We start from the raw sequence: 25708 nt of genomic DNA on the forward strand, positions 1-25708 counted from the left end.
GGCACCTTACACAGCTTCAGGCATGGGCCCCCTGGAGGGGGGGTGCTGCCGCCTCAAATTGAGAAGTGAGGGGGCTGCCGCGTATTGAGAAGCGGGGGGGGGGGCCTTTACAAACAAAAAAAGAAATAAAAAAATATATATTAAAAAAAAAAGGGGGGGTTGCCATTCGGGGCCCTGGGGACCTCTGGGCCCTTTAATAAAAAAAAATTAAAAACATTTTTTAGAATATAAAAATAATACAAGGGGGGGTTGCCATCCTGGGCCCTTTAATAATAATAAAAAAAAAAATGTTATAAAAAACAAAAAGGGTGTGCCATCTGGCGCCCTGGGGACCTCTGGGCCCCTTAATAAAAAAAAATATATAAAAAATAAACAAAAAAAGAGGGGTTGCAATCCAGGGCCCTGGGGACCTCTGGGCCCTTTAATAAAAAAAAATATATTTATAAAAAAAAAAAGTAAAAAAAAATTAATAAAAAAAACGGGGGTTTATATAAAAAATAAAATAAATAATAAAGGGGGATTGCCATCCGGGCCCCTGGGGACCTCTGGGCCCTTTTAATAAAAAAAAATATATAGATATCTGATGGCGGCCCTGAGGACAACCAAGAATGGTTCCAAAACTGGAAGTAACAATACAAGTGCTCACCAGCCCTAAAACTCTTCCAAACTTCCTCTGCTCTAGGTTGTATATATTATATATGTCTTGTGTTTTGTCTTTGTTTCAGCCTCCGAGTTGGGTGCCATCGTTTGATACATCATCACATCTTCACTAACCTCATCCTGGTCTTCATTATCCTCAGCAGCATCTCTCTGGCAGCAGAGGATCCGATTCGTGCCCATTCCTTCCGAAACCACGTGAGTATCAGTCTGGTGATACCAGCTAGATAAGAGGAACCTTCTGTGGCGAATGGAACGTTGGGTGATGCCGTTGTGCCTTCTGCTAGAGATGCGATCTTGAAATCACTTGGGATTGCACTCCAGAAGCTGTGGAGATGGGGCAAGTTGTTGGTTAGCTTTTTAAAGGCATTTGTGTTGGGGGGGGGGCGGGGGGTTTGCTGGCAAAAAAGAAGACGACCTCTTTGGCATGGAAGCCTGCTTTGATCAAACGTACTCATACCCTTTGATGGCATAGGGACAAATTGGTCAATCCATTGGGGGTCTGTAACTGGACTGGGGATGATGACGATGACGACAGTCTGATGAAGAGGGTGTAGGGACAAGTTGGGCAATCTGTTGGGGTCTGTAATTAGAATGGCAATGATGACGACCGTCTGATGAAGAGGGTATAGGGGCATGTTGGGCAATCAATTGGGGTCTGTTATTAGAATGGCAATAATGCTGAAAGTCTTCCATTTTAATTACAGACCCCACTAGATTGCCCAACTTGCCCCTATACCCTCTTCATCAGACTGTCGTCTTCACCAGTACAATTACAGACCCCAACAGATTGCCCAACTTGCCCCTACACCCCCTTATTAATCAATCTGTTGGGATCTGTGATTGGGCTAGTGATGATTATAATGGCGACAGTCTGATGAAGAGGGTATAGAGAAAAGTTGGGCAATCATTCGGGGGTCTGTAATTGGGCTGATGATGATGATGATGACGAAAGTCTGGTGAAGAAGGTATAAGAAATCAATGGAGGGCCTGATATTGGATTGGTGATAATGACGATGACAGTCTGCCCAACTTGCCCCTTAGACCCCCTTTATCAATCTATTGGGGGTCTGTAATTGGACTGGTGATGATGACAGTCTGATGAAAAGGGTATAGGAACAAATTTGGAAATCCATTGGGGTCTGTATTTAACAAAAGAGGTTGTAGGGACAACTTGGGCCATCCGTTGGGCTGGTGTTAATGAGGATGACAGTGTGAGGAAGAGTGTATATGTGGAAATTTAGGCAATATATTGGGGTCTGTAATTGGGCTAGTGATGATGATGACCGTCTGAGGGTATAAAGGGCAAGTTGGGCAATCCATATGGGTCTGTATTTGGAATGGCAATGATGATGACAGTCTGATGAAGAGGGTGGATGGGAAATCTGGGCAATCATTTGGCGGTCTGTAATTGGGCTGGCGATGATGACAGTCTGAGGAAGAGGGTATAAGGGGCAAATTTGGCAATACATTGGAGGGTCTGTAATTAGAATGATGATGATGGTGACAGTATGATGAAGGGGGGTATAAGGGACAATTTGGGCAATCCATTGGTGTCAGTAATTATAATGGCAATGATGACTACAGTCTGATGAAGAGGGTAGAGGGGGAAATTGGGCAATCCATTGGGGTCTGCAATTGGACTGGCGATGATGACAGTCTGATGAAGATGGTAGAGGGGACAATCTGGGCAATCCATTGGGGGTCGGTAATTGAAATGACGATGATGACGTCAGTCTGATGAAGAGGGTATAAGGGGCAAGTTGGGCAAGCTATTGGGGGTCTGTAATTGAAATGACGATGATGACGTCAGTCTGATGAAGAGGGTATAAGGGGCAAGTTGGGCAAGCTATTGGGGGTCTGTAATTTAAATGATGATGATGACGACAGTCTAATGAAGATGGTAGAGGGACAAATTGGGCAATCCATTGTGGTCGGTAATTGGAATGGTGATGATGATGACAGTCTGATGAAGAGGGTAGAGGGGAAAATTGGGCAATCCATTTGGGGTCGGTAATTGGACTGGTGATGATGATGATGACAGTCTGATAAAGAGGGTAGAGGGGGAAATTGGGCAATCCATTGGGGGACTGTAATTAGAACGATGATGATAATGATGATGACAGTCTGATGAAGAGGGTAGAGGGGACAATTTGGGCAATCCATTTGGGGTCTGTATTTGGACTGGTGATGATAATGATGATGATGATGACAGTCTGATGAAGAGGGTATAAGGAACAAATTGGGCAATCAATTGGGGTCGGTAATTGGAATGATGATGACAGTCTGATGAAGAGGGTAGAGGGTAAAATTGGGCAATCCATCGGGGTCGGTAATTAGAACGATGGTGATGATGATGACAGTCTGATGAAGATGGTTATCGGGGACAATCTGGGCAATCCATTGGGGGTCGGTAATTGAAAATGACGATGATGGCGACAGTCTGATGAAGAGGGTAGAGGTGCAATTTGGGCAATCCATTGGGGTCTGTAATTGGTGATGACGATGATGACAGTATGATGAAGAGGGTAGAGGGTAAAATTGGGCAATCCATTGGGGTCAGTAATTAGAACGATGGTGATGATGATGACAGTCTGATGAAGAGGGTAGAGGGGACAATCTGGCCAATCCATTGGGGTCGGTAATTGAAATGGTGATGATGATGAAGAGGGAATGGGGACAACCTGGGCAATTCATTGGGGTCTGTAATTGGACTGGTGATGATGACAGTCTGATGAAGGGGGTATAAGGTGCAAATTGGGCAATCTATTGGGGTCTGCAATTAAACTGGTGATGATGATGAAGGGGGTATAAGGGACAAATTGGGCAATCTATTGGGGTTGGTAATTGGAATGGTGATGATGATGACGACAGTCTAATGAAGAGGGTGTAAGGGGCAAGTTCGGCAATCCATTGGGGTCGGTAATTGCAATGGTGATAATGATGAAGCGGGAATAGGGACAAATTGGGCAATCCATTGGGGTCGGTAATTGGACTGGTGATGATGATGATGACGTTCTGATGAAGGGGGTATAAGGGACAAATTGGGCAATCCATTGGGGTCGGTAATTGGACTGGTGGTGATGATGACAGTCTGATGAAGGGGGTATGAGGGGCAAATTGGGCAATCCATTGGGGTCGGTAATTGGACTGGTGATGATGATGATGACGTTCTGATGAAGGGGGTATAAGGGACAAATTGGGCAATCCATTGGGGTCGGTAATTGGACTGGTGGTGATGATGACAGTCTGATGAAGGGGGTATGAGGGGCAAATTGGGCAATCCATTGGGGTCGGTAATTGGACTGGTGATGATGATGACAGTCTGATGAAGGGGGTATAAGGGGGCAAATTGGGCAATCCATTGGGGTCGGTAATTGGACTGGTGATGATGATGATGACAGTCTGATGAAGGGGGTAGAGGGGACAATTTGGGAAATCCATTGGGGTTGGTAATCATAACAAGGTTAGGAACCCCGGCATTGGATTGAAGGCCTGTTTAGCTTTTGTACGTTTCTCTTTCTTGCAGATTTTGGGATATTTTGATTACGCTTTCACCTCGATCTTCACCGTAGAGATCCTCCTTAAGGTAAGAAATCTCTTTGCATTTCTATATTCATATACACAGAATATTATTCTACTCACTGCCTGAATGTCTTAGAAGATACCTAAACCCGGGGACACAAATTGTAATCTATTGCAGCTTTTACTGGTCCTTAGGTGGGGTGACTGCATTCGTTTTCATTTTTCCGGGAAGAACATTTTCAGCAAGTACAGGAAATACCTGTTGATCCTGCCAGAAATTCAGCATCCTTGTCACTTTCTGTAAGAGTAACTGGAAGCAAGAAACGATTTTTTTGTCTTTTTTTTTCTTGTGTAAACCACTGATCCCATCGCTCCTACGTAATGGGAAGAATGAACAAAGGGCAGACGGGTCCGAAGTTCAACCTGCCATGGATACAGTGGAGGAGTGAGCGGTGTCACCCTAGGACAGGAAGTATGTTATTGGCAGGATCACCGAGTGCAAAAGAAACAAAAAACAAATGCAGCCACAATATCTAAGGACTGGTAGATGACATTTTTGGGGGTTGGGATATGGATACAAGGGAGAAATGACATTTTTGGGGGTTGGGCTATGGATAAAAGGGAGACTATGGTGGATTTTAAGTGTCTAAAATATTTGTATAATAAATTTGACGGTATAAAAATCTACAATCTTACAAATAAACATTTAATAAAGGGGGAGGGGCCGGAGGGAGGATTTAAATTGACCAATTAAAATCTTACTAATTTAGGAAATAAAGGATCTCCTGTTTATTCTACCACAGTGCAATGTTTCAATGTATCTATTTGCTCTCCTTGTTCCTCTCTCTGGTGTTTGACGTCTCTTTCCCATGTCCCCTCCCCGCGCGTTTCGTCTTCTTTCTTTTTTTTTTTAGATGATGGCGTACGGCGCCTTCTTGCACAAAGGCTCCTTCTGCAGGAACTGGTTCAACCTCCTGGATCTCCTCGTGGTCAGCGTGTCCCTTATCTCCTTCGGGATCCAGTGAGTCAGGATGATTGTTCTTGGGGTGGCGGCGGTGTATATCAGGAGCAGGACATAAGTGTTATTCCACGTCCTATAAATAACAAAAACTAAGAAGAGATGTTCAGACATCGAATGGAGGAGAACACGGCAGGGAAAAGAATAAAGCAGTATTCAACCCAAAACCAAAAATGTGACCTATTTCAACTTACCGGTCATTGAATGTGGAGGCTGCATTTGTTTTCTTGTTTTAGGCTCCCCCCCCCCACCCTGTTTTCACCTGCTGAGCTGGCCAGTTACACACCTCCTTTATTAACAACTTGCGGACCGCCCATCGTCGTTAGATGTTGATACTTTGACTTGGAATGCTGGGGTTATGGCAGCAGGTAGCTGCCATAACCCCAGTATATTCTTAAATAGGGGTTAGGGGTTTGGGGGTAGGGTTAGGGGAAGGGTTGGGGTTAGGGGTTAAGGTTAGGGGTAGGGTTGGGGTTAGGGGTTAAGGGTTGGGGTTGAGGGTAGGGTTAGGGCTGGGGTTAGGGTTAGTGGTAGGGTTGGGGTTAGGGGTTAAGGTTAGGGGTAGGGTTACAGTTAGGGTTGGGGGTAGGGTTAGGGCTGCGACTAGGGTTAAGGCTAGGGTTAGGGTTGGGATTAGAGTTGGTGTTAGAGTTAGGGGTTGGGGTAGGGTTGGGGTTAGGGGTTACAGGTAGGATTAGAGTTTGGGTTGGGGTTAGGAGTTAAGGTTAGTGGTAGGGTTAGGGGTAGTGGTTGGTGGTAGGGTTGAGGTTAAGGTTAGGGGTAGGGTTACAGTTAGGGCTGGGGTTAGGGGTTGGGGTAGGGTTGGGGTTAGGGGTAGGGTTAGGGTTGGGTTGCCAGAGGTCAATGGTCATGAGGCATGGCTGACCCACCCCCACCAAAGTGTACCGCCTACCCCAGCTAAGTCGAGGAATGAGGAAGTCGGGTCAAGTCCTCTTTCTGATGAAAGTGGTCTCTGCGGCGGATTTACCTATTCCCACCTCTCCTGGGGGTTGTTTTCTGCCTCTGGCTTCCCATCAAGTTCCTGATCCCTATGGCTTCCCGATCCTTGTCCCAGTTGTGATAAAAGGGGTGGAGCCAGGAACAGTCAACACATGCCCCTTCTCCCCCCCCCCATCCCCACCCTTGTCCCATCTCTGATAAAAGGGGCGGAGCCAGGGACTGTTAGCCCATGGCACTGAGTCTGGGGCACATTCCCCTCCCCCATGCCCATCCTTTTCCCAGCTCTGATAAAAGGGGCAGGGCCAGGGCCAGTCAGCCCATGGCACTGAGTCTGGGGCAATGCCCCTTCTCCCCCCCATTTCCATTCTTGTCCCAGATCTGATGAAAGGGGCGGGGCCAGAGACAGTCAGCCCATGACACTGAGTCTGGGGCACATGCCCCTTTCTCCCCCCCATCCCCATCCTTGTCCCAGATCTGATGAAAGGTTGGGGAGATACAGTCAGCCCATGGCATTGAGCCTGGGGCACATGTCCCTTCTCCCCCCCCACCCTTGTCTCAGCTCTAAAGAAAGGGGTGGGGCCAGGGACAGTCAGCCCATGGCACTGAGTCTGGGGCACATGCCCCTTCTCCCCCCCCATCCCCATCCTTGTCCCAGATCTGATGAAAGGTCAGGGCCAGAGACAGTCAGCCCATGGCATTGAGCCTGGGGCACATGTCCCTTCTCCCCCCCACCCTTGTCTCAGCTCTAAAGAAAGGGGTGGGGCCAGGGACAGTCAGCCCATGGCACTAAGTCTGGGGCACATGTCCCTTCCCCCCACCCTTGTTCCAGCTCTTAAAAAAGGGGCGGGGCCAGGGACAGTCAGCCCATGGCACTGAGTCTGGGCTACATGCCCCTCCCTCCCGTTTTAGAATTGGTCGCTGTGACCTGACGCTCGTTGTGTTTGTATTGCAGCTCCAGCGCCATCTCGGTGGTGAAGATTCTCCGTGTGCTGAGAGTGCTGCGCCCGCTGAGAGCCATCAACAGAGCCAAGGGGCTGAAGGTGAAGTCCTGCCATAGAGCACTATAGAGCAGAACCGCGACCGACCGACTATATGGCTGAAGGAGTGGAAAATATTCACACAAAAAAAGTGTGAATTTTCACTCCAATATTCTGCGCTTTACTAAAATATTTCTGGGTGTCTCCTCAGCATGTGGTCCAGTGCGTGTTTGTTGCCATCCGAACGATCGGTAACATCATGATCGTCACCACCCTTCTCCAGTTCATGTTCGCCTGTATAGGGGTTCAACTCTTTAAGGTAACGACTCTGATCTGTGTGTGTGATCGACGTCATCACTATACTGATTGTTTTCATTATATTAATGTTATTATATTTTAATTATTAATTTTGTTATTATTTTTATATATATATATATATATATTTTTTCCATTATTATATTAATGTTGGTATATTTTTATTATTAATTATATATATATATATATATATATATATATATATTTTTTTTTATTATTTTAAATTATTATTTTATTCTATTATTTAAAAAAATATTATATTTAAAAATATTGTTTTGTGCTATTATTATATTACGCTATATTATTTCAACCACTTCTATACCGGGCCTATTCTGGCACTCCTCTCCTACGTGTATAAATCTTTTTTTTTTTTGCTAGAAAATTACTCAGAACCCCCAAACATTATATATGTGTGTTTTTTTTTTTTTTTTAGGGAATAAAATGGAGGTCGTTGCAACTTTTTCATTATATTAATGTTATTATATTTTTATTATTATTTTTTTTATTATTTTTATATTATGTAAACATCCCTTATAATAGGAATAGTGCATGACAAAAAGAGAAAATACCACGCTTACACACTTAGAATAACTAACTTAGCTGCAACACGGCAGTGTCATACAAACACAAATCACGTAAGGAACAGAAAAAATGTTGCGCTATTAATAAAAACTAAGCTAAACAAACAGTTGATAACAAAAAATAATGGAAATAATATAAATATGCAAAAACCCCTAATTTAAAGAGGAATAAAACAAATAACTGGCAAAAGAGTCTTTGTGTCAATCAAAAATCATTGCAAGCAAGTTCTTCAGTGTTGAATAAAGTGTTGAGAACATATGTGATGACCGACACCACTAGATAGAAAGGTGGAGGCTTACCGGATGGCAAGCAATGACAAGCTTGCGGCTGCAAACCCCAGCCAGGGCCTTTTGATGATCCTCGCAGGGGGATGACAAGGGGGTGGATGTTGAAGCTTCCCGCACCAAGAGCCACAAGATCACGGCGTGTCACACACAAAAAGAAGGAACTCAATGGTGAAGTACAGCAGGACCAGCATATACAAGGTATTCGTGACTCAAGGGACCACCACCACCAAAACACCCTAAATTTGAGAGGCTTACCAGAACGTAAGGCAGTATAAACATGTGGCTAAACCCCTAGCCAGGGCCTTTAAAATCCCACGCGGTGATATATCCTACGGGTCCTCCGGTATGTTAAGGTCAGTGGGTGCATAGAAAAAACGATAATGCCCACATGGTGAAGTATGTAAGTTCAGAGGTTTAATATAAAAGGTAATACACTTACAGATTAAAAGCAGAAAATAGATAGAAGCCGGCCGGCTCTAACAAACGCCCGTCCACACGGAACGAAGAAACGTCTTGCGTCAGCACGCTACCTTCCCGACGCACGTTTCGTCAAAAGTTGACGTCATCTGGGTCCTCTTTATGGAGAGAGGTGGGGTCTATAAGACTCATGGAATGGCGTCAAACTTTGGTACTTTAAAATCTCCATAGACGACACTTTTTTCATTATATTAATGTTATTATATTTTTATTATTAATTTTGTTATTATTTTTATATATATTTTTTTATTATTATTTCAAATTATTATTTTATGCTATTATCTAAAATAAATTATATTTACAAATATTATTTCATGCTATTATTATATTACGCTATATTATTTTAACCACTTCCATACCGGCCTATTCTGGCACTCCTCTCCTACGTGTATAAATCTTCTTTTTTTTTTTTTCTTAGAAAATTACTCAGAACCCCCAAACATTATATGTGTGTTTTTTTTTTAGATTTTTTAGGGAATAAAATTGAGGTCGTTGCAACTTTTTCATTATATTAATGTTATTATATTTTTATTATAATAATTTTTATTTATTTTTTTATTAGTAAACATCCCTTATAATAGGAATAGTGCATGACAGGTCCTCTTTATGGACAGATTTGGGGTTTATAAGACTCGTGGAATGGCGTCAAACTTTGGTACTTCAAAATCTCCATAGGCAACGCTTTTTTCATTATATTAATGTTATTTTATTTTTATTATTCATTTTGTTGTTATTTTTATATATTTTTTTTTATTATTTCAAATTTAAATTTTATGCTATTATTTAAAAAAATATATATATTTAAAAATATTATTTCATGCTATTATTATATTACGCTATATTATTTCAACCACTTCTATACCGGGCCTATTCTGGCACTCCTCTCCTACGTGTATAAATCTTTTTTTTTTTTGCTAGAAAATTACTCAGAGCCCCCAAACATTATATATGTGGGTTTTTTTTAGGGAATAAACAGGAGGTCGTTGCAACTTTTTCATTATATTAATGTTATTATATTTTTATTATTAATTTTGTTTTTATTTTTATATATTTTTTTATTATTATTTCAAATTATTATTTTATGCTATTATCTAAAAAAAATTATATTTACAAATATTATTTCATGCTATTATTATATTACGCTATATTATTTCAACCACTTCCATAACGGGCTATTCTGACGCTCCTCTCCTACGTGTATAAATCTTTTTTTTTTTTTTTTCTTTGCTAGAAAATAATTTAGAACCCCCAAACATTATATATGTGTGTTTTTTTTTTATTTTGTTTAGGGAATAAAATGGAGGTAGTTGCAACTTTTTCATTATATTAATGTTATTATATTTTTTATAATTTTTTTTTTTATTATTTTTATATATGTAAACATCCCTTATAATAGGAATAGTGCATGACAGGTTCTCTTTATGGACAGATTTGGGGTTTATAAGACTCGTGGAATGGCGTCAAACTTTGGTACTTCAAAATCTCTATAGGCGACGCTTTTTTCATTATATTAATGTTATTATATTTGTATTATTAATTTTGTTGTTATTTTTATATATTTTTTTATTATTTCAAATTATTATTTTATTCTATTATTTAAAAAAAATATATATTTAAAAATATTATTTCGTGCTATTATTATATTACGCTATATTATTCCAACTACTTCTATACCGTCCTATTCTAGCGCTCCTCTCCTACGTGTCTAAATCTTTTTTTTTTTTGCTAGAAAATTACTCAGAACCCCCAAACATTATATGTGTTTTTTAGGGAATAAACAGGAGGTCGTTGCAACTTTTTCATTATATTAATGTTATTATATTTTTATTATTAATTTTGTTGTTATTTTTATATATTTTTTTTATATTATTTCAAATGATTATTTTATGCTATTATCTAAAAAAAATTATATTTACAAATATTATTTCATGCTATTATTATATTACGCTATATTATTTCAACCACTTCCATAACGGGCTATTCTGACGCTCCTCTCCTACGTGTATAAATCTTTTTTTTTTTTTTGCTAGAAAATAATTTAGAACCCCCAAACATTATAATTTCAAATTATAATTTTATGCTATTATTATATTACGCTATATTATTTCAACCATCTCCATACCAGGCCTATTCTGGCGCTCCTCTGCTACGTGTATAAATCTTTTATTTTTTTAGGGAATAAAATGGAGGTCGTTGCAACTTTTTCATTATATCAATGTTATTATATTTTTATTATTAATTTTGTTATTTATATATATAAATATGGGGCAGATCCACAGAGCGAGTACGCCGGTGTATCTACTGATACGCCGGCGTACTTTCAAATTTCCCGCGTCGTATCTTTGTTTTGAATCCTCAAACCAAGATACGACGGCATCTGGGTTAGATCCGACAGGCGTACGCCTTCGGATCTAAGATGCAATTCTTCGGCGCCCGCTGGGTGGCGTTCACGTCGTTTTCCGCGTCGAGTATGCAAATTAACTATTTCCGGTGATCCACGAACGTACGAGCGGCCGTCGCATTCTTTTACGTCGTTTCCATTCGGCTTTTTCCGGCGTATAGTTAAAGCTGCTATTTCATGGACTATAGTTACACCTGCCATGTTAAGTATGGCCGTCGTTCCCACGTTTAATTTGAATTTTTTTTTTTTCGTTTGCGTAAGTCGTCCGTGAATCGGGATGGACGTAATTTACGTCCACGTCAAAACAATGACGTCCTTGCGACGTAATTTAGCAATGCACGGCTGGAAATTTAGGAACGGAGCATGCGCAGTTCGTTCGGCGCGGGGACGCGCTTCATTTAAATGAAAAGCGCCCCCTACTCGCCGCATTTGAATTCCACGACGTTATGCCGCTTGAGATACACTATGCCGCCGTAACTTACGGCACGATATCTTCCTGGATTCTAAATAAAGCCAGGTAAGGTACGGCGGCGTAGCGTATCTCATATACGATGCGCCGGGGCAGATCTGCCCCTATATAGTTTTTATTATTTCAAATTATTATTTTATGCTATTATTTAAAAAAAAATTGTATAATTAAAAATATTATTTCATGCTATTATTATATTACGCTATATTATTTTAGTCACTTCCATACCGGGCCTATTCTGCCCGGTAAAAAAAAAAAAAAAGATCTCGCCCTTTCCAGTCGAGTCCCCGGCAATTTTTACTTCCGCCGGCCCGGATGTGACGTCATAACATTGCGCCGGGTCCTCCGAAGGTCATAGAGACTGCTGGAGACATCTGGTCACCGGAAATATCTATTTGTATTCTTTCTTTATAAGTCATCAACTGTCCAATCAGGAGGCTGGAAATTTGTTTTTTTTTCTACAGGGGAAATTCTATAGCTGCACCGATGAGGCAAAGCACCGTCCTGAGGAATGCAAGTAAGTGTCCCGTCACCTCTACACCCCCATCCAACAATCTGCCGTCATGGGGCCACAGCGGGGTTAGGCCCCATTCACCAACTCACCATTTTGGTTGAGCAATTTTTAATTTTTTTTTGCATGATTCTGGGCCTTAAAGATGCCGACCTTGGCCCGGATTCAGAGAGCAGTTACGACGGCGTATCTCCGGATACGCTGTCGTAACTCTGAGTTCGGGAGGTCGTATCTATGCGCCTGTTTCATAGAATCAGGTTACGCATAGATTTCCCTAAGATCCGACAGGTGTAAGTGTCTTACACCGTCGTATCTTAGGCTGCATATTTACGCTGGCCGCTAGGTGGCGCTTCCGTAGATTTACGCGAGGAATATGCTAATTAGGTAGATATGCCGATTCAGAAACGTACGTCCGCCCGGCGCATTTTTTTACGTCGTTTACGTTCGGCTTTTTCCGGCGTATAGTTACCCCTGCTATATGAGGGGTATCCTATGTTAAGTATGGACGTCGTTCCCGCGTCGAATTTTGAAAGTTTTACGTCGTTTGCATAAGTCGTTCGCGAATAGGGCTGTAAGTAAGTTACGTTCACGTCTAAAGCATTGATGATTTTCGGCGTAATTTCGAGCATGCACACTGGGACTTTTTCACGAACGGCGCATGCGCCGTTCGTAAAAAATGTCAAATGCGCGGGGTCACGTGTAATTTAAATAAAACACGCCCACATCATCCACATTTGAATTAGGTGGTGCTTACACCGGACTAAATACGTTACGCCACCATTGGTGCAAGTTCTTTATGAATACGGAACTTGCACCCTACTTTACGGCGGCATAACGTATCTGAGATACGTTACGCCCGCCAATAGATACACCGATGTATCTGAATCCGGGCCCCAGTTTTTTTTTCTGCCATTTTTTGTTTACAAGTTTAAATCAGTATTTTTTGCTAGAAAATTATTTAGAACTCCCAAAATATTTTTAGCAGAGACCCTATGGAATAAAATGACAACCGTTGCAATTTTTATTTTTTTTTGTCACACGGAATTTGAGCAGTAATTCTTTGGGAAGAAAATGCATTTTAATGAATAATAAAAGAAAAATCAATACACACCATTTTTTTTTTTTTGTAAAATGTGGAAGATGATAAATAGATACCTAACATGTCACGCTTTCAAATTGCGCACAATCGTGAAATGGCGACAAACTACGGTACTTAAAAATCTCCATAGGTGACGCTTTAAACGCCTTTGTGGTGATACCTCATGTGTGCGTTCGCTTCTGCTCATTAACACGTAGGAATGGTGGCACTTTTTTTTCTTATTTATTTAACTTTTTATTTTGTTTTTCATTTTACACTGTCCCTTTTACCTTTTTTTCGTCTTTTATTTCACTTCTTGTTTTGTTTTTTATTTTACCTTTTACCTTTTTTTTCTTATTTGTTTTATTTATTTTTTACGCTGATCCTTTACCTTTTTTCTTATTAATTTAACTTTTTATTTTGTCTTTTATTTTACCTTTTTACCTTTTTTTTTCTTATTTATTTAACTTTTTATTTTGTTTTTCATTTTACACTGTCCCTTTTACCTTTTTCTTATTTATTTTACTTTTTATTTTGTTTTTTTATTTTACCTTTTTTTTTTTTATATGTTTTACTTTTTTTTATTTACACTGTCCCTTTTACCTTTTTTTTCTTCTTTTATTTTACTTCTTATTTTGTTTTTTATTTTACCTTTTACATTTTTTTTCTTATTTGTTTTACTTTTTATTTTTACGCTGATCCTTTACCTTTTTTCTTATTAATTTAACTTTTTATTTTGTCTTTTATTTGACCTTTTACCTTTTTTTTTCTTATTTATTTTACTTTTTATTTCGTTTTTTATTTTACGCTGTCCCTTTACCTATTTTTTTTTTCTTTTTATTTCGTTTTTTTTTTTTTGCACTGTGCCTTTCTTCCGTGTTGTCACATGAAAAGATAGAAGGAAATATTTACAAAAAATGTGAGGGGTGTATTTACGTTTGTCAGATACAGTGGGCCAGATTCACAGAAGAAATACGCCGGAGTATCTGCTGATACTCCGGCGTATTTTTAAATTTGCCGCGTCGTATCTTTATTTGTGATTCACAAACAAGATACGACGGCTTTTGGCTAAGATCCGACAGGCTTACGCCTTCGGATCTTAGGCTGCAATACTTCGGCCGCCGTTGGGTGGAGTTCGCGTCATTTTCCAGCGTCGGGTATGCAAATTAGCTTTTACGGCGATCCACGAAGGTACTCGCGTGCGTTACGTCGTCGCTCGTCGTTTTTTCCCGTCGCAAAGTTAAGCCTGCTTTTTCATGGCTTAACTTTAGAGCAGCCATGTTAAAGTATGGCCGTCGTTCCCGCGTCGAATTAAAATTTTTTTTTTTTGCGTAAGTACGTTACGCACGTCGCCATTCACAAACACGTCGGGGCGCCGTAATTTTGCGCAAAGCACGGCAGGAAATTTCCAAACGGAGCATGCGCAGAACGTTCGGCGCGGGAACGCGCCTAATTTAAATGGTACACGCCCCATTTGAATTAGGCGGGCTTGCGCCAGACGGCTTTACGCTACGCCGCCGAAAGTTTACACGCAAGTGCTTGGTGAATCAGGCACTTGCGCTGAAAACTTGCGGCGGTGTAACGTAAAGACGATACGTTACGCCGCCGCATTTGTACCTGAATCTGGCCCAGTGTGTGTGTGTATATATATATATATATATATATATATATATATATATATCAAGATGTCGAGTTCCTAATTCTTCCTTCACCTCGCACATTACAGGGGCACATTCATCATCTACAAGGAAGGAGACGTCACCCATCCAATGGTGAGAGAGAGGATCTGGCACAACAGCGAGTTCAACTTTGACAACGTTCTGTCGGGGATGATGGCGCTCTTCACCGTCTCTACATTCGAAGGCTGGCCAAAGTAAGCATTGGTGGATGGCGGAGGGGGCTGGACCCGGCATAAGGCAGCCAATGGGAATAGGGGAGTCAGGGGGACACAGAGTGCCAGTGGGAGGAATAGTGTCCCATCATTGGTGTCAGTTGGAGGAATAGTGTCCCATTGTTGGTATCAGTGAGAGGAATAGTGTCCCATCATTGGTGTCAGTGGGAGGAATAGTGTCCCATCATTGGTGTCAGTGGGAGGAATAGTGCCCCATCATTGGTATCAGTGGGAGGAATAGTGTCCCATCATTGGTGTCAGCGGGAGAAATAGTGTCCCATCATTGGTATAAGTGGGAGGAATAGTGTCCCATCATTAGTGTCAGTGGGAGGAATAGTGTCCCATCATTGGTATCAGTGGGAGGAATAGTGTCCCATCATTGGTATCAGTGGGAGGAATAGTGTCCAATCATTGGTATCAGTGGGAGGAATAGTGTCCCATCATTGGTGTCAGTGGAAGGAATAGTGTCCCATCATTGGTATCAGTGGGAGGAATAGTGTCCAATCATTGGTGTCAGTGGGAAGAATAGTGTCCCATCATTGGTGTCCGTGGGAGGAATAATGTCCCATCATTGGTATCAGTGGGAGAAATAGTGTCCCATCATTGGTGTAAGCCATCAGAGGTGCTCTAGTTTTGCCATATAGAGGGTCTAGGTACACCCGGACACAAATAATAATAATTTGATCCTTTTCATATATTCTCTTCATAGTCTTCTGTACAAGGCCATCGATGCCAATGGGGAGAACGTGGGGCCCATTTACAATTACCGGGTGGAGATTTCCATCTTCTTCATCGTCTACATCATCATCATCGCGTTCTTCATGATGAACATCTTCGTAGGTTTCGTCATCATCACGTTCCGGGCGCAGGGGGAGCAGGAGTACAAGAACTGCGAGCTGGACAAGAACCAGGTAATGTACCACTTCCTGGTCCCACCCCGTGGACTTCTCCGCCCACTAAACACCCGTGATTGACCCTCTGATGTGATTTGCCTCTCCAGCGTCAGTGTGTGGAGTACGCCCTGAAGGCCCAGCCCCTGAGGAGGTACATCCCCAAGGCGAAGTACCAGTACAAGGTCTGGTATATGGTCAACTCCACCGGCTTTGAGTACATCATGTTTGTGCTGATCCTCCTCAACACTATTGCCCTGGCAATGCAGGTAACATATAATTGGAGTATATATGTGCCCCAATGTAGAGCCTAGTGCCCCAAGATCATATTCCAGGCTAGCCTTGTACATCCAGTCCAGCAGGGTCCGGGTACGGCCTCTTAAGCTAGTGCTGAGGAAACCCCAGTCCAGATAGCTGCTATGTAGAGGCCAACCCAGAACCCAAGCAGGTCACATTCCAGGCTAGCCTTGTACATCCAGTTCAGCAGGGTCCGCTTACGGCCTTAAAAGCTAGTGCTGAGCTACCCCCAGTCCAGATACCTGCAATATAGATGTCAACCCAAGTGGGTCCCATTCCAGGCTGGCCTTGTACATCCAGTCCAGCAGGGTCCGGGTACGGCCTTAAAAGCTAGTGCTGAGAAAACCCCAGTCCAGATAGCTGATATATAGAGTTCAAGCCAAGCAGCGGCGTAGGCATCTCGATTAAAACCACAGAGGAAAAGGCACCTGACGTTCAAGGTTAGCCTTTTTCAACCTTTTCAACATGGAGGAACCCTTGAAATAACTTTTTGGTCTTGGGGAACCCCTGCTGAAAATTGCACAAGAGTTTCTTAGGACTTTTCTTTAACTTGCCCTCCCCGCCGCAGTATACTGCTGGAAAATCACAAACAGATCCAATCTTCACCCATCACGGCGGGTTTGTGTCATGACAGACCTTCAAGGACCGGGTCCCCTTTGCATATAGGGTCCACTCCATTGGACCTGTACAGCACCCTGCCAGAACAACCTGTGGTATGGAATGTGACCAAGGTGCTGGGTCCCAGGGTCTAGCTCTCAGAGAGAAGCATTACAGGCAGAGACCTCGTTCTTCCGTTCCAAGGCTCGGGTACTAGCCACTTTAGCCTTCTTGTTTCTGGCTCTTTGAATGGATACGATTGCATAGCCCCTTGATCCTATCCAGGACCAATTACGGAGCTCTTCTTAGCACTTCATTAACCGTGACCAACACCTTAGACACTGGCGAAAAAAACAGAGGTACTCCCTGTATGGGAGGGGTTATATAGAGGGGGACTTCTTTGATTATGCCAGCGTCCAATCGCCTGAAGGTGGCGTATAACCCACATAGTAATGACTATGGTGCTCTGTGTCCCGTGATGTACGACAAAGAATTAACTTTTTGGTCTTGGGCATTGGGAAGAATTACCCCTTTACAGATAGCTAAAAAGATGAATGGTGTCAGTGGGAACTTATCTGAGAGGAAGGATTTGCTCATTGCTCAAGGAACCCCTAGTAACCTCTGGAGGAACCCCTAGCAACATCTGGAGGAACCCCTAGCAACATCTGGAGGAACCCCTAGTAACATCTGGAGGAACCCCTAATAAACTCTTGAGGAACCCCTAGTAACCTCTGGAGGAACCCCTAATAACCTCTGGAGGAACGCCTAGCAACATCTGGAGGAACCCCTAGCAACATCTGGAGGAACCCCTAATAACCTCTGGAGGAACCTCTAGCAACATCTGGAGGAACCCCTAATAACCTCTGGAGGAACCTCTAGCAACCTCTGGAGGAACCCCTAGTAACATCTAGAGGAACCCCTAGCAATCTCTGGAGGAACCCCTAGCAACCTCTGGAGGAACCCCTAGTAACATCTAGAGGAACCCCTAGCAATCTCTGGAGGAACCCGACAACCTTTGGAGGAACCCCTAATAACCTCTGGAGGAACCTCTAGCAAGCTCTGGAGGAACCCCTAGCAACCTCTGAAGGAACCCCTAGCAACCTCTGGAGGAACCCCTAATAACCTCTGGATGAACCCCCAGCAAGCTCTGGAGGAACCCTAGATTTCCATAGAACCCCTGAAACCCTGTCCTAGGTAGAGATGAGCTCGGGTTTGGTCTGGACATGAGTTAGAACCAAGCCCAGAAGGAAGGTGTCACCCACAGCTGACCAATCACCTGTGGCCATTGCATTCCCCACCCAATAGCTGCACATAAACAAAGGGGCGGAGATGCTTGTGGCATCATTGACCTAATATGACCAAAAAACAAACTGTCCCTACTCCTGGGAAATAATAATAATAAAACCTAAATAATTACTTTCTCTCTGTTCAGCATTATGAACAATCGCAGCCATTTAATTACGCCATGGACATCCTGAATATGGTCTTCACCGGACTCTTCACAGTGGAGATGGTCCTCAAGCTCATCGCATTCAGGCCAAAGGTCAGTCCAGACTCTTTTTTATTTTTTTAGTAATCCCCAAAAAATTTGCTTTTTTTTAAAATAATTTTTCATGTTTGTTTTTAATGGATTTTTTTATTTTGTGGCAATAAGTTTGAAAATACCTCCATGTTATACTGGATCTCTGTATATTAATGACTCCAGAGACGTCTTCTACATTTCTTTACTCACATTACACAGAACATTACATTTTCATCTTCATATACTCTAAAGCGGGGGCGTCCAAATCTGTTTTATTGCGGGCTTCCTTAGCAGTATGGCTGCCCTTAAAGGGCCAATTGTATCTGGGGTGCACTACGTAGAGAATGCAGAGTTCAGGAGTGTGCTACATACAGAGTTCAGGAGCTACTATGTACAGAGTGCAGAATTTAGGAGTGCACTATGAACAGAGTGCAGAGATCAAGAGCGTGCTATGTTCAGAGTAAAGAGTTCAGGAGTGTGCTATGTGCAGAGTTCAGGAGTGTGCTATGTGCAGAGTTCAGGAGTGTGCTGTGTACAGAGTGCAGAGTTCAGGAGTGTGCTATGTACAGAGTGCAGAGTTCAGGAGTGTGCTATGTACAGAGTGCAGAGTTCAGGAGTGTACTGTGTACAGATTGTAGAGTTCAGGAGTGTGCTGTGTACAGATTGTAGAGTTCAGGAGTGTGCTGTGTACAGATTGTAGAGTTCAGGAGTGTGCTGTGTACAGAGTGCAGAGTTTAGAAGTCTGTTAAATATAGAGTGCAGAGTTTAGGAGTGTGCTATGTAGTGCAGAATTTAGAAGAGCGCTACATACAGAGTGCAGAGCTCAGGCGTGAACTATGTACAGAGTTCAGGAGTGTGCTATGTACAGGGTGCAGAGTTCAGGAGTGTGCTGTGTACAGATTGTAGAGTTCAGGATTACGCTACATACAGAGTTTAGGAGTCTGTTAAGTACATAGTGCAGAGTTTAGGAGTCTGTTAAGTACAGAGTGCAGAGTTTAGGAGTCTGTTAAGTACAGGGTGCAGAGTTCAGGATGATACTACATACAGAGTGCATTATTACGCTTTGTAGAGGGTGCAGAGTTCAGGAGTGCGTTAAGTACAAATTGCAGAGTTCAGCATTACGCTAAATGCAGAGTGCAGAATTTAGGAGTGTGCTACATACAGAGTTCAGAGATCAGGAGTGTGCTATGTACAGAGTGCAGAGTTCAGGAGTGTGCTATGTACAGAGTGCAGAGTTCAGGAGTGCGCTATGTTTCCCGAGTGCAGAGTTCAGGAACGTGCTATGCACATATTGCAGAGTTCAGGATTATGCTACGTACAGAGTGCAGAGTTTAGGAGTCTGTTAAGTACAGGGTGCAGAGTTCAGGATGATACTACATACAGAGTGCAGAGTTCATTATTACGCTACGTAGAGCGTGTAGAGTTCAGGAGTGCGTTAAGTACAAATTGCAGAGTTCAGCATTACGCTAAATGCAGAGTGCAGAATTTAGGAGTGTCCTACATACAGAGTGCAGAGTCCAGGGGTGTGCTGTGTACAGAGTGCAGGGTGTGCAACCCCAGCAGGTGGCCCCCAGACCTCTGGGAGGAATAAGTACAGGGTACACGCCCAACCTGAACCCAAAGCTCATCCCTGGTATGATGCGTCTTAAAGTGGATCTTTACGGCATCTGAGCTCCACCAACCAAACATCCCCCCCCCCCCCATCCATGTCTCTGCCTTATTTTGTAGAGAAATTACCCCCCCCCCCCCCAGCGTTTCTGGTCGTGACCATCGTCTAACCCTAGGGGCAGATGATTCATCATGTTGCATTTACTTCTTTTGAATCCATCTGCCCTTATCCTCAAGCATGCATGCGGGGAGAGTGTGAAGTTCCAATGTAAGGTCAATTTCCAAGGAACTAAACCTCCACTGCAGTATCAACTAATACCCACCAGGTGGCGCACACCTACAACGAGCAATGGGCATAAAATGTAATGTTTTTACACACGATGGATGTTATTTAAAAAAATAAATAAAAATGTCCAGGTGGATGGAAAAACTTTAAATTAATTAATGCAAATATTTATTTATTTTTGCAGTTATAAAAAAAAAAAAAATATATATATATATAAAATATAAAAAAATAAAATAAATATATATATATATATATATATATATATACATAGGGGTAGATTCACGTAGGGGCGCCTAAAATTAGGACGGCCTCTTTTTCGGCTACACCGCCTTAAATTATTTAGGCTATTAGTGATTCTCAAACCACTGACCTTCAAATTTTCGGCGGCGTAGCCTAAAACGAGCGGGCGTAAGCGCGCCTAATTCAAATGACTGGGAGGGGGGCGTGTATTATTGAAAAGAGGCTTGACCTCACGTTTTTTGACGTTTTTTACACCGCGCATGCGCCGGGCGACTACATTTCCCAGTGCGCATTGCGGCTAAGTAGGCCGTACGGGCCTATTGATTTCGACGCGTACGTAAACGACGTAAATCCCGATTCGCGGACGACTTGAGCAAACGACGTAAAAAATTCGAACCTCGCGGCGGGAACGGCGGCCATACTTAACATTGTTATTCCACCTCATAGGTGGACTAACTTTAGGCGGCCTATCGCGTACGGAAACGACGTAACTCGACGGTGTAGGCCCGGCGTACGCTTGTAAATCGTCGGGAATCGGCGTATCCCCTCATTTACATAATCTAGGCCGCCGCAATGGCAGCGCCATCTAGCGGGCAAAAGAAACATTGCAACCTAAGATAGAATGGCGCAAGCCGTCCTATCTTAGGTATGTTTAAGTGTATCTCTGTTTGAGAATACACTTAAACATAGGCCGGCTTAGATTCAGAGTTAGGTCGGCTTATCTGTAGATAAGTCGGCCTAACTCTTTGTGAATCTACCTACTAGACTTCCCCCGCCCCCTCCTGCCGCTATCCGGTGCTTCTCCGAACTCTCCCGTGCCATCGGAGGCCCGGAGAATGATTCGGCCGCCGCCGGATGAGGAGGATAGAGATTTCCTGTGACCAGATGGTCTCCAGTCATCTCTATGACCGTCGGAGGGCCCGGGCGCGACGTTATGACATCACGCCCCCGGGTACCCGGAAGTAAACAAAGCCGCAATCGCGGCTGTCGGCCTGAGATACGTGAATTTTTTTTCCCCAACCTCACGCTTTCCAGCCTGGAGGAGAGATGTGAGGTCTTATTGACCCCTCCCCCCCCGCCTCTCTCCATAAAGAGGACCTGTCACACTGATTCCTATTACAAGGGATGTTTACATTCCTTGTAATAGGAATAAAAGTGATCAAAAAAATATATAAAAAAAGTTAAGTAAAATAAAAAATAAAATAATAAAAAAAAAATGTAAAACGCCTCTGTCCCCGGTAGCTCGAGCCCAGAAGCGAACACACACACGTAAGCCACGTAGCGTGACTCTCTGTGGTGGCGCTGGGCAGCATGGCTTTCTCTCTGGTGGCACTGGGCAGCATGGCTCTCTCTGGTGGCGCTTGGTTGCATGGCTCTCTTTGGTGGCACTGGCTAGCGTGGCTCTCTCTGGTGGCGCTGGGTAGCATATCTTTCTCTGGTGGCGCTGGGCAGCAAGGCTCTCTCTCTGGTGGCACTGGGTAGCGTGGCTCTCTAGTGGCACTGGGTAGCGTGGCTCTCTCTCTGGTGGCGCTGGGTAGCGTGGCTCTCTCTGTGGTGGCGCTGGGTAGCGTGGCTCTCTCTGGTGGCGCTGGGCAGCATGGCTCTCTCTGGTGGTGCTGGGTAGCGTGGCTCTCTCTGTGGTGGCGCTGGGTAGCGTGGCTCTCTGGTGGAGCTGGGTAGCGTGACTCTCTCTGTGGTGGCGCTGAGCAGCGTGGCTCTCTGGTGGCGCTGGGCAGCGAGGTTCTCTGGTGGCGCTGGGTAGCGTGACTCTCTGGTGGCGCTGGGTAGCGTGGCTCTCTCTCTGGTGACGCTGGGTAGCGTGGCTCTCTCTGGTGGCGCTGGGTAGCGTGGCTCTCTCTCTGGTGACGCTGGGTAGCGTGGCTCTCTCTCTGGTGGAGCTGGGTAGCGTGACTCTCTGGTGGTGCTGAATAGCGTGACTCTCTGGTGGCGCTGGGTAGCGTGACTCTCTGGTGGCACTGGGTAGCGTGACTCTCTTTGGTGGCGCTGGATAGCGTGGCTCTCTCTGGTGGCGCTGGGTAGCGTGGCTCTCTCCCAATGTAAAATGGGGTCACCAATCTTCCGGACTACATGTCCCATGATGCTCTCCTCTCCTAGTCTCCTTTGATTGGCCCTCAGTTATGACCAATGGGGAAGGAACAGAGCGGGCAGGAAGCTGGACGGGGAACCTGGTGAGAGTCGCCGTCTCTTCTCCCTGATGGAAGAAGGGGGGGGCGAGCGGGCGAAACCTCTGACGGCCTACAGCTCGCCTTTCTCCTGTCACAGCGCCGCCGAGTTCTCACCCCCCCCCGCAGTCACACTACTCTGATGGGGGGGCAAGACGGCACCTTAATGGTGTCACCCCGCTGGCTGCCCACGCCCCCATAGCGACATCACTGTGCTGAATGTGCCGATCCCTGATTCCCGGGGACCCCACTTGCCCCTACGTGCGGACGCCCATGGTTGACATCTTTTTAAAAAAGATACAATGTTTGGGGGTTCTAAGTAATTTTCTAGCAACAAAAATGATTGTTACATGTAAACAAAAAGTGTGAGAAAAGGGGCGGGTCTTCGAGGTCTGTCACGCCTCTATCTAACCTGCTGCTCTCCTTCATCTCTCCTCAGCATTATTTCTGCGATGCCTGGAACACGTTTGACGCCCTCATCGTGGTCGGGAGCTTGGTGGATATCGCGGTGACAGAAGTCAATGTGAGTGCCGGGCTGGTAAAATTATTTAAAGTTTGTTTTTACAACCAATCAGAGCCAAAGGCCATGGTATGATCGACGTGTTTCGACCCAAATCGGGCTTCTTCAGGATCTACTTGATGATCACAACATATTAATATAATCATGAGCTTTTTCCAATTGATGGGTATTAGATCTCTTGGGAAATTACAAGGAACACCCAAATCTCCTCTTAGGGGAGACACAGGAATTGCGGGGGGGGGGGGGGGGGGGGTATTTTTTTTTCCATGCCTGACAAGATAGCACACATAAGGGCGATGTATTTAAAAACAACAATATTGATTATACACGATTAAAATCTAAAAAAAAACATGTAAAGAATGCCGCCAAGTTTGTTATACAACCAATCAGAGCCAAAGGTGATGGTAGGATCGACGTGTTTTGCCCAAGTTGGGCTTCTTCAGGATCTATTTGATGATCACAACATATTACTATAATTATGGCCTTTTTCCAATTGATGGGTATTAGATCTCTTCGGAAATAACAAGGTAGCCCCAAATCACCCCCTAGGGGGAGACACATAAATGGGGGGGGGAACAGGAATGCGGGGGGGGGGGTATTTTCTTTTTTGCCTGCCTGACAAGATAATACACATAAGGGCGATGTATTTAAAAACAACAATATTGATTATACACGATTAAAATCTAAAAAAATCATGTAAAGAATGCTGCCACGTTTCTTATACAACCAATCAGAGCCGAAGGCAATGGTAGGATCGACGTGTTTTGCCCAAGTTGGGCTTCTTCAGGATCTACTTAATGATCACAACATATTAATATAATTATGGCCTTTTTCCAATTGATGGGTATTAGATCTCTTCATAAATAACAAGGTAGCCCCAAATCACCTTATAGGGGAGACACATGAATGGGGGGGGGGAGACACAGGAATGCGGGGGGGGTATTTTTTTTTTTGCATGCCTGACAAGATAATACACATAAGGGCGATGTATTTAAAAACAACAATATTGATTATACACGATTAAAATCTAAAAAAAATCATGTAAAGAATGCTGCCAAGTTTGTTATACAACCAATCAGAGCCAAAGGTGATGGTAGGATCGACGTGTTTCGCCCAAATCGGGTTCTTCAGGATCTACTTGATGATCACAACATATTAATATAATCATGAGCTTTTTCCAATTGATGGGTATTAGATCTCTTCAGAAATAACAAGGTAGCCCCAAATCACCTCCTAGGGGAGACACATGAATTGGGGGGGGGGGGGGAGACACAGGAATGCGGGGGGGTATTTTTTTTTGCATGCCTGACAAGATAGTACACATAAGGGCGATGTATTTAAAAACAACAATATTGATTATACACGATTAAAATCTAAAAAAAAATCATGTAAAGAATGCTGCCAAGTTTGTTATACAACCAATCAGAGCCAAAGGCGATGGTAGGATCGACGTGTTTTGCCCAAGTTGGGCTTCTTCAGGATCTACTTAATGATCACAACATACTAATATAATTATGGCCTTTTTTCCAATTGATGGGTATTGGATCTCTTCAGAAATAACAAGGTAGCCCCAAATCACCTCCTAGGGGAGACACATGAATTGGGGGGGGGGGGGGTAAGGGGGGGGGGGGGGTTTTCATGCCTAACAAAATAGTACACATAAGGGTGATGTATTTAAAAACAACAATATTTATTATTCACGGTGAAAATCTAAGAAAACAATCGAAAATCATGTAATGACTGCTGCCAAGTTTGTTATACAACCAATCAGAGCCAAAGGCGATGGTAGGATCGACGTGTTTTGCCCAAATTGGGCTTCTTCAGGATCTACTTGATGTTCACAACATATTAACATAAATACAGCCATTTTCCAAATGATGGGTATTAGATCTCGTCGGAAATAACAAGGAACCCCCAAATCACCTCCTAGGGGATATCCCACCGAGCTCGCGCGCAGAAGCGAACGCACACGTGAGCAGCGCCCGCATATGAAAGTGGTGTTCAAACCCCACGTGTGAGGTATCGCCGCGATCGGTAGAGCGAGAGCAATAATTCTAGCGCTAGACCTGCTCTGTAACTCAAAACATGCAACCTGTAGAATTTTATTAAACCTCGCCCATGGAGATTTTTAAGGGTAAAAGTTTGTCGCCATTTCCACGAGCGCAATTTTGAGGCGTGACATGTCGGGTATCAATTTACTCGGCGTAACATCATCTTTCGCAATATAAAAAAAAATTGGGCTGACTTTACTGTTGTCCTTTTTTTTTTTTAACTAAAAAAAGTGCGCTTGTAAGACCGCTGCGCAAATACGGTGCGACAGAAAGTATTGCAACGACCGCCATTTTATTCTCTAGGCTAGGGTGTTAGAATTGTTTTTTTATAATGTTTGGGGGTTTGAAATCATTTTATAGCAAAAA

At 43.5% G+C, this 25708-nt stretch overlaps 1 protein-coding gene across 1 annotated transcript in view; it reads left to right on the forward strand.

The window, feature by feature from the left end:
• Positions 1-25708, forward strand: part of CACNA1F (calcium voltage-gated channel subunit alpha1 F) — a 167712-nt gene that overhangs the window by 87148 nt on the left and 54856 nt on the right. Inside the window, exons 21-31 of the mRNA XM_040322711.1 lie at positions 726-855; positions 4187-4246; positions 5097-5203; positions 7113-7200; positions 7349-7456; positions 12133-12185; positions 14984-15130; positions 15858-16059; positions 16149-16307; positions 18365-18475; positions 23211-23294. Of these exons, the coding sequence (XP_040178645.1) occupies positions 726-855; positions 4187-4246; positions 5097-5203; positions 7113-7200; positions 7349-7456; positions 12133-12185; positions 14984-15130; positions 15858-16059; positions 16149-16307; positions 18365-18475; positions 23211-23294 (1249 nt within the window). The remainder of the gene's footprint in view (positions 1-725; positions 856-4186; positions 4247-5096; positions 5204-7112; positions 7201-7348; positions 7457-12132; positions 12186-14983; positions 15131-15857; positions 16060-16148; positions 16308-18364; positions 18476-23210; positions 23295-25708) is intronic.

Source organism: Rana temporaria, chromosome 9 (genome assembly GCF_905171775.1).
Source record: "Rana temporaria chromosome 9, aRanTem1.1, whole genome shotgun sequence".
Taxonomy (NCBI): Eukaryota; Metazoa; Chordata; class Amphibia; order Anura; family Ranidae; genus Rana; species Rana temporaria.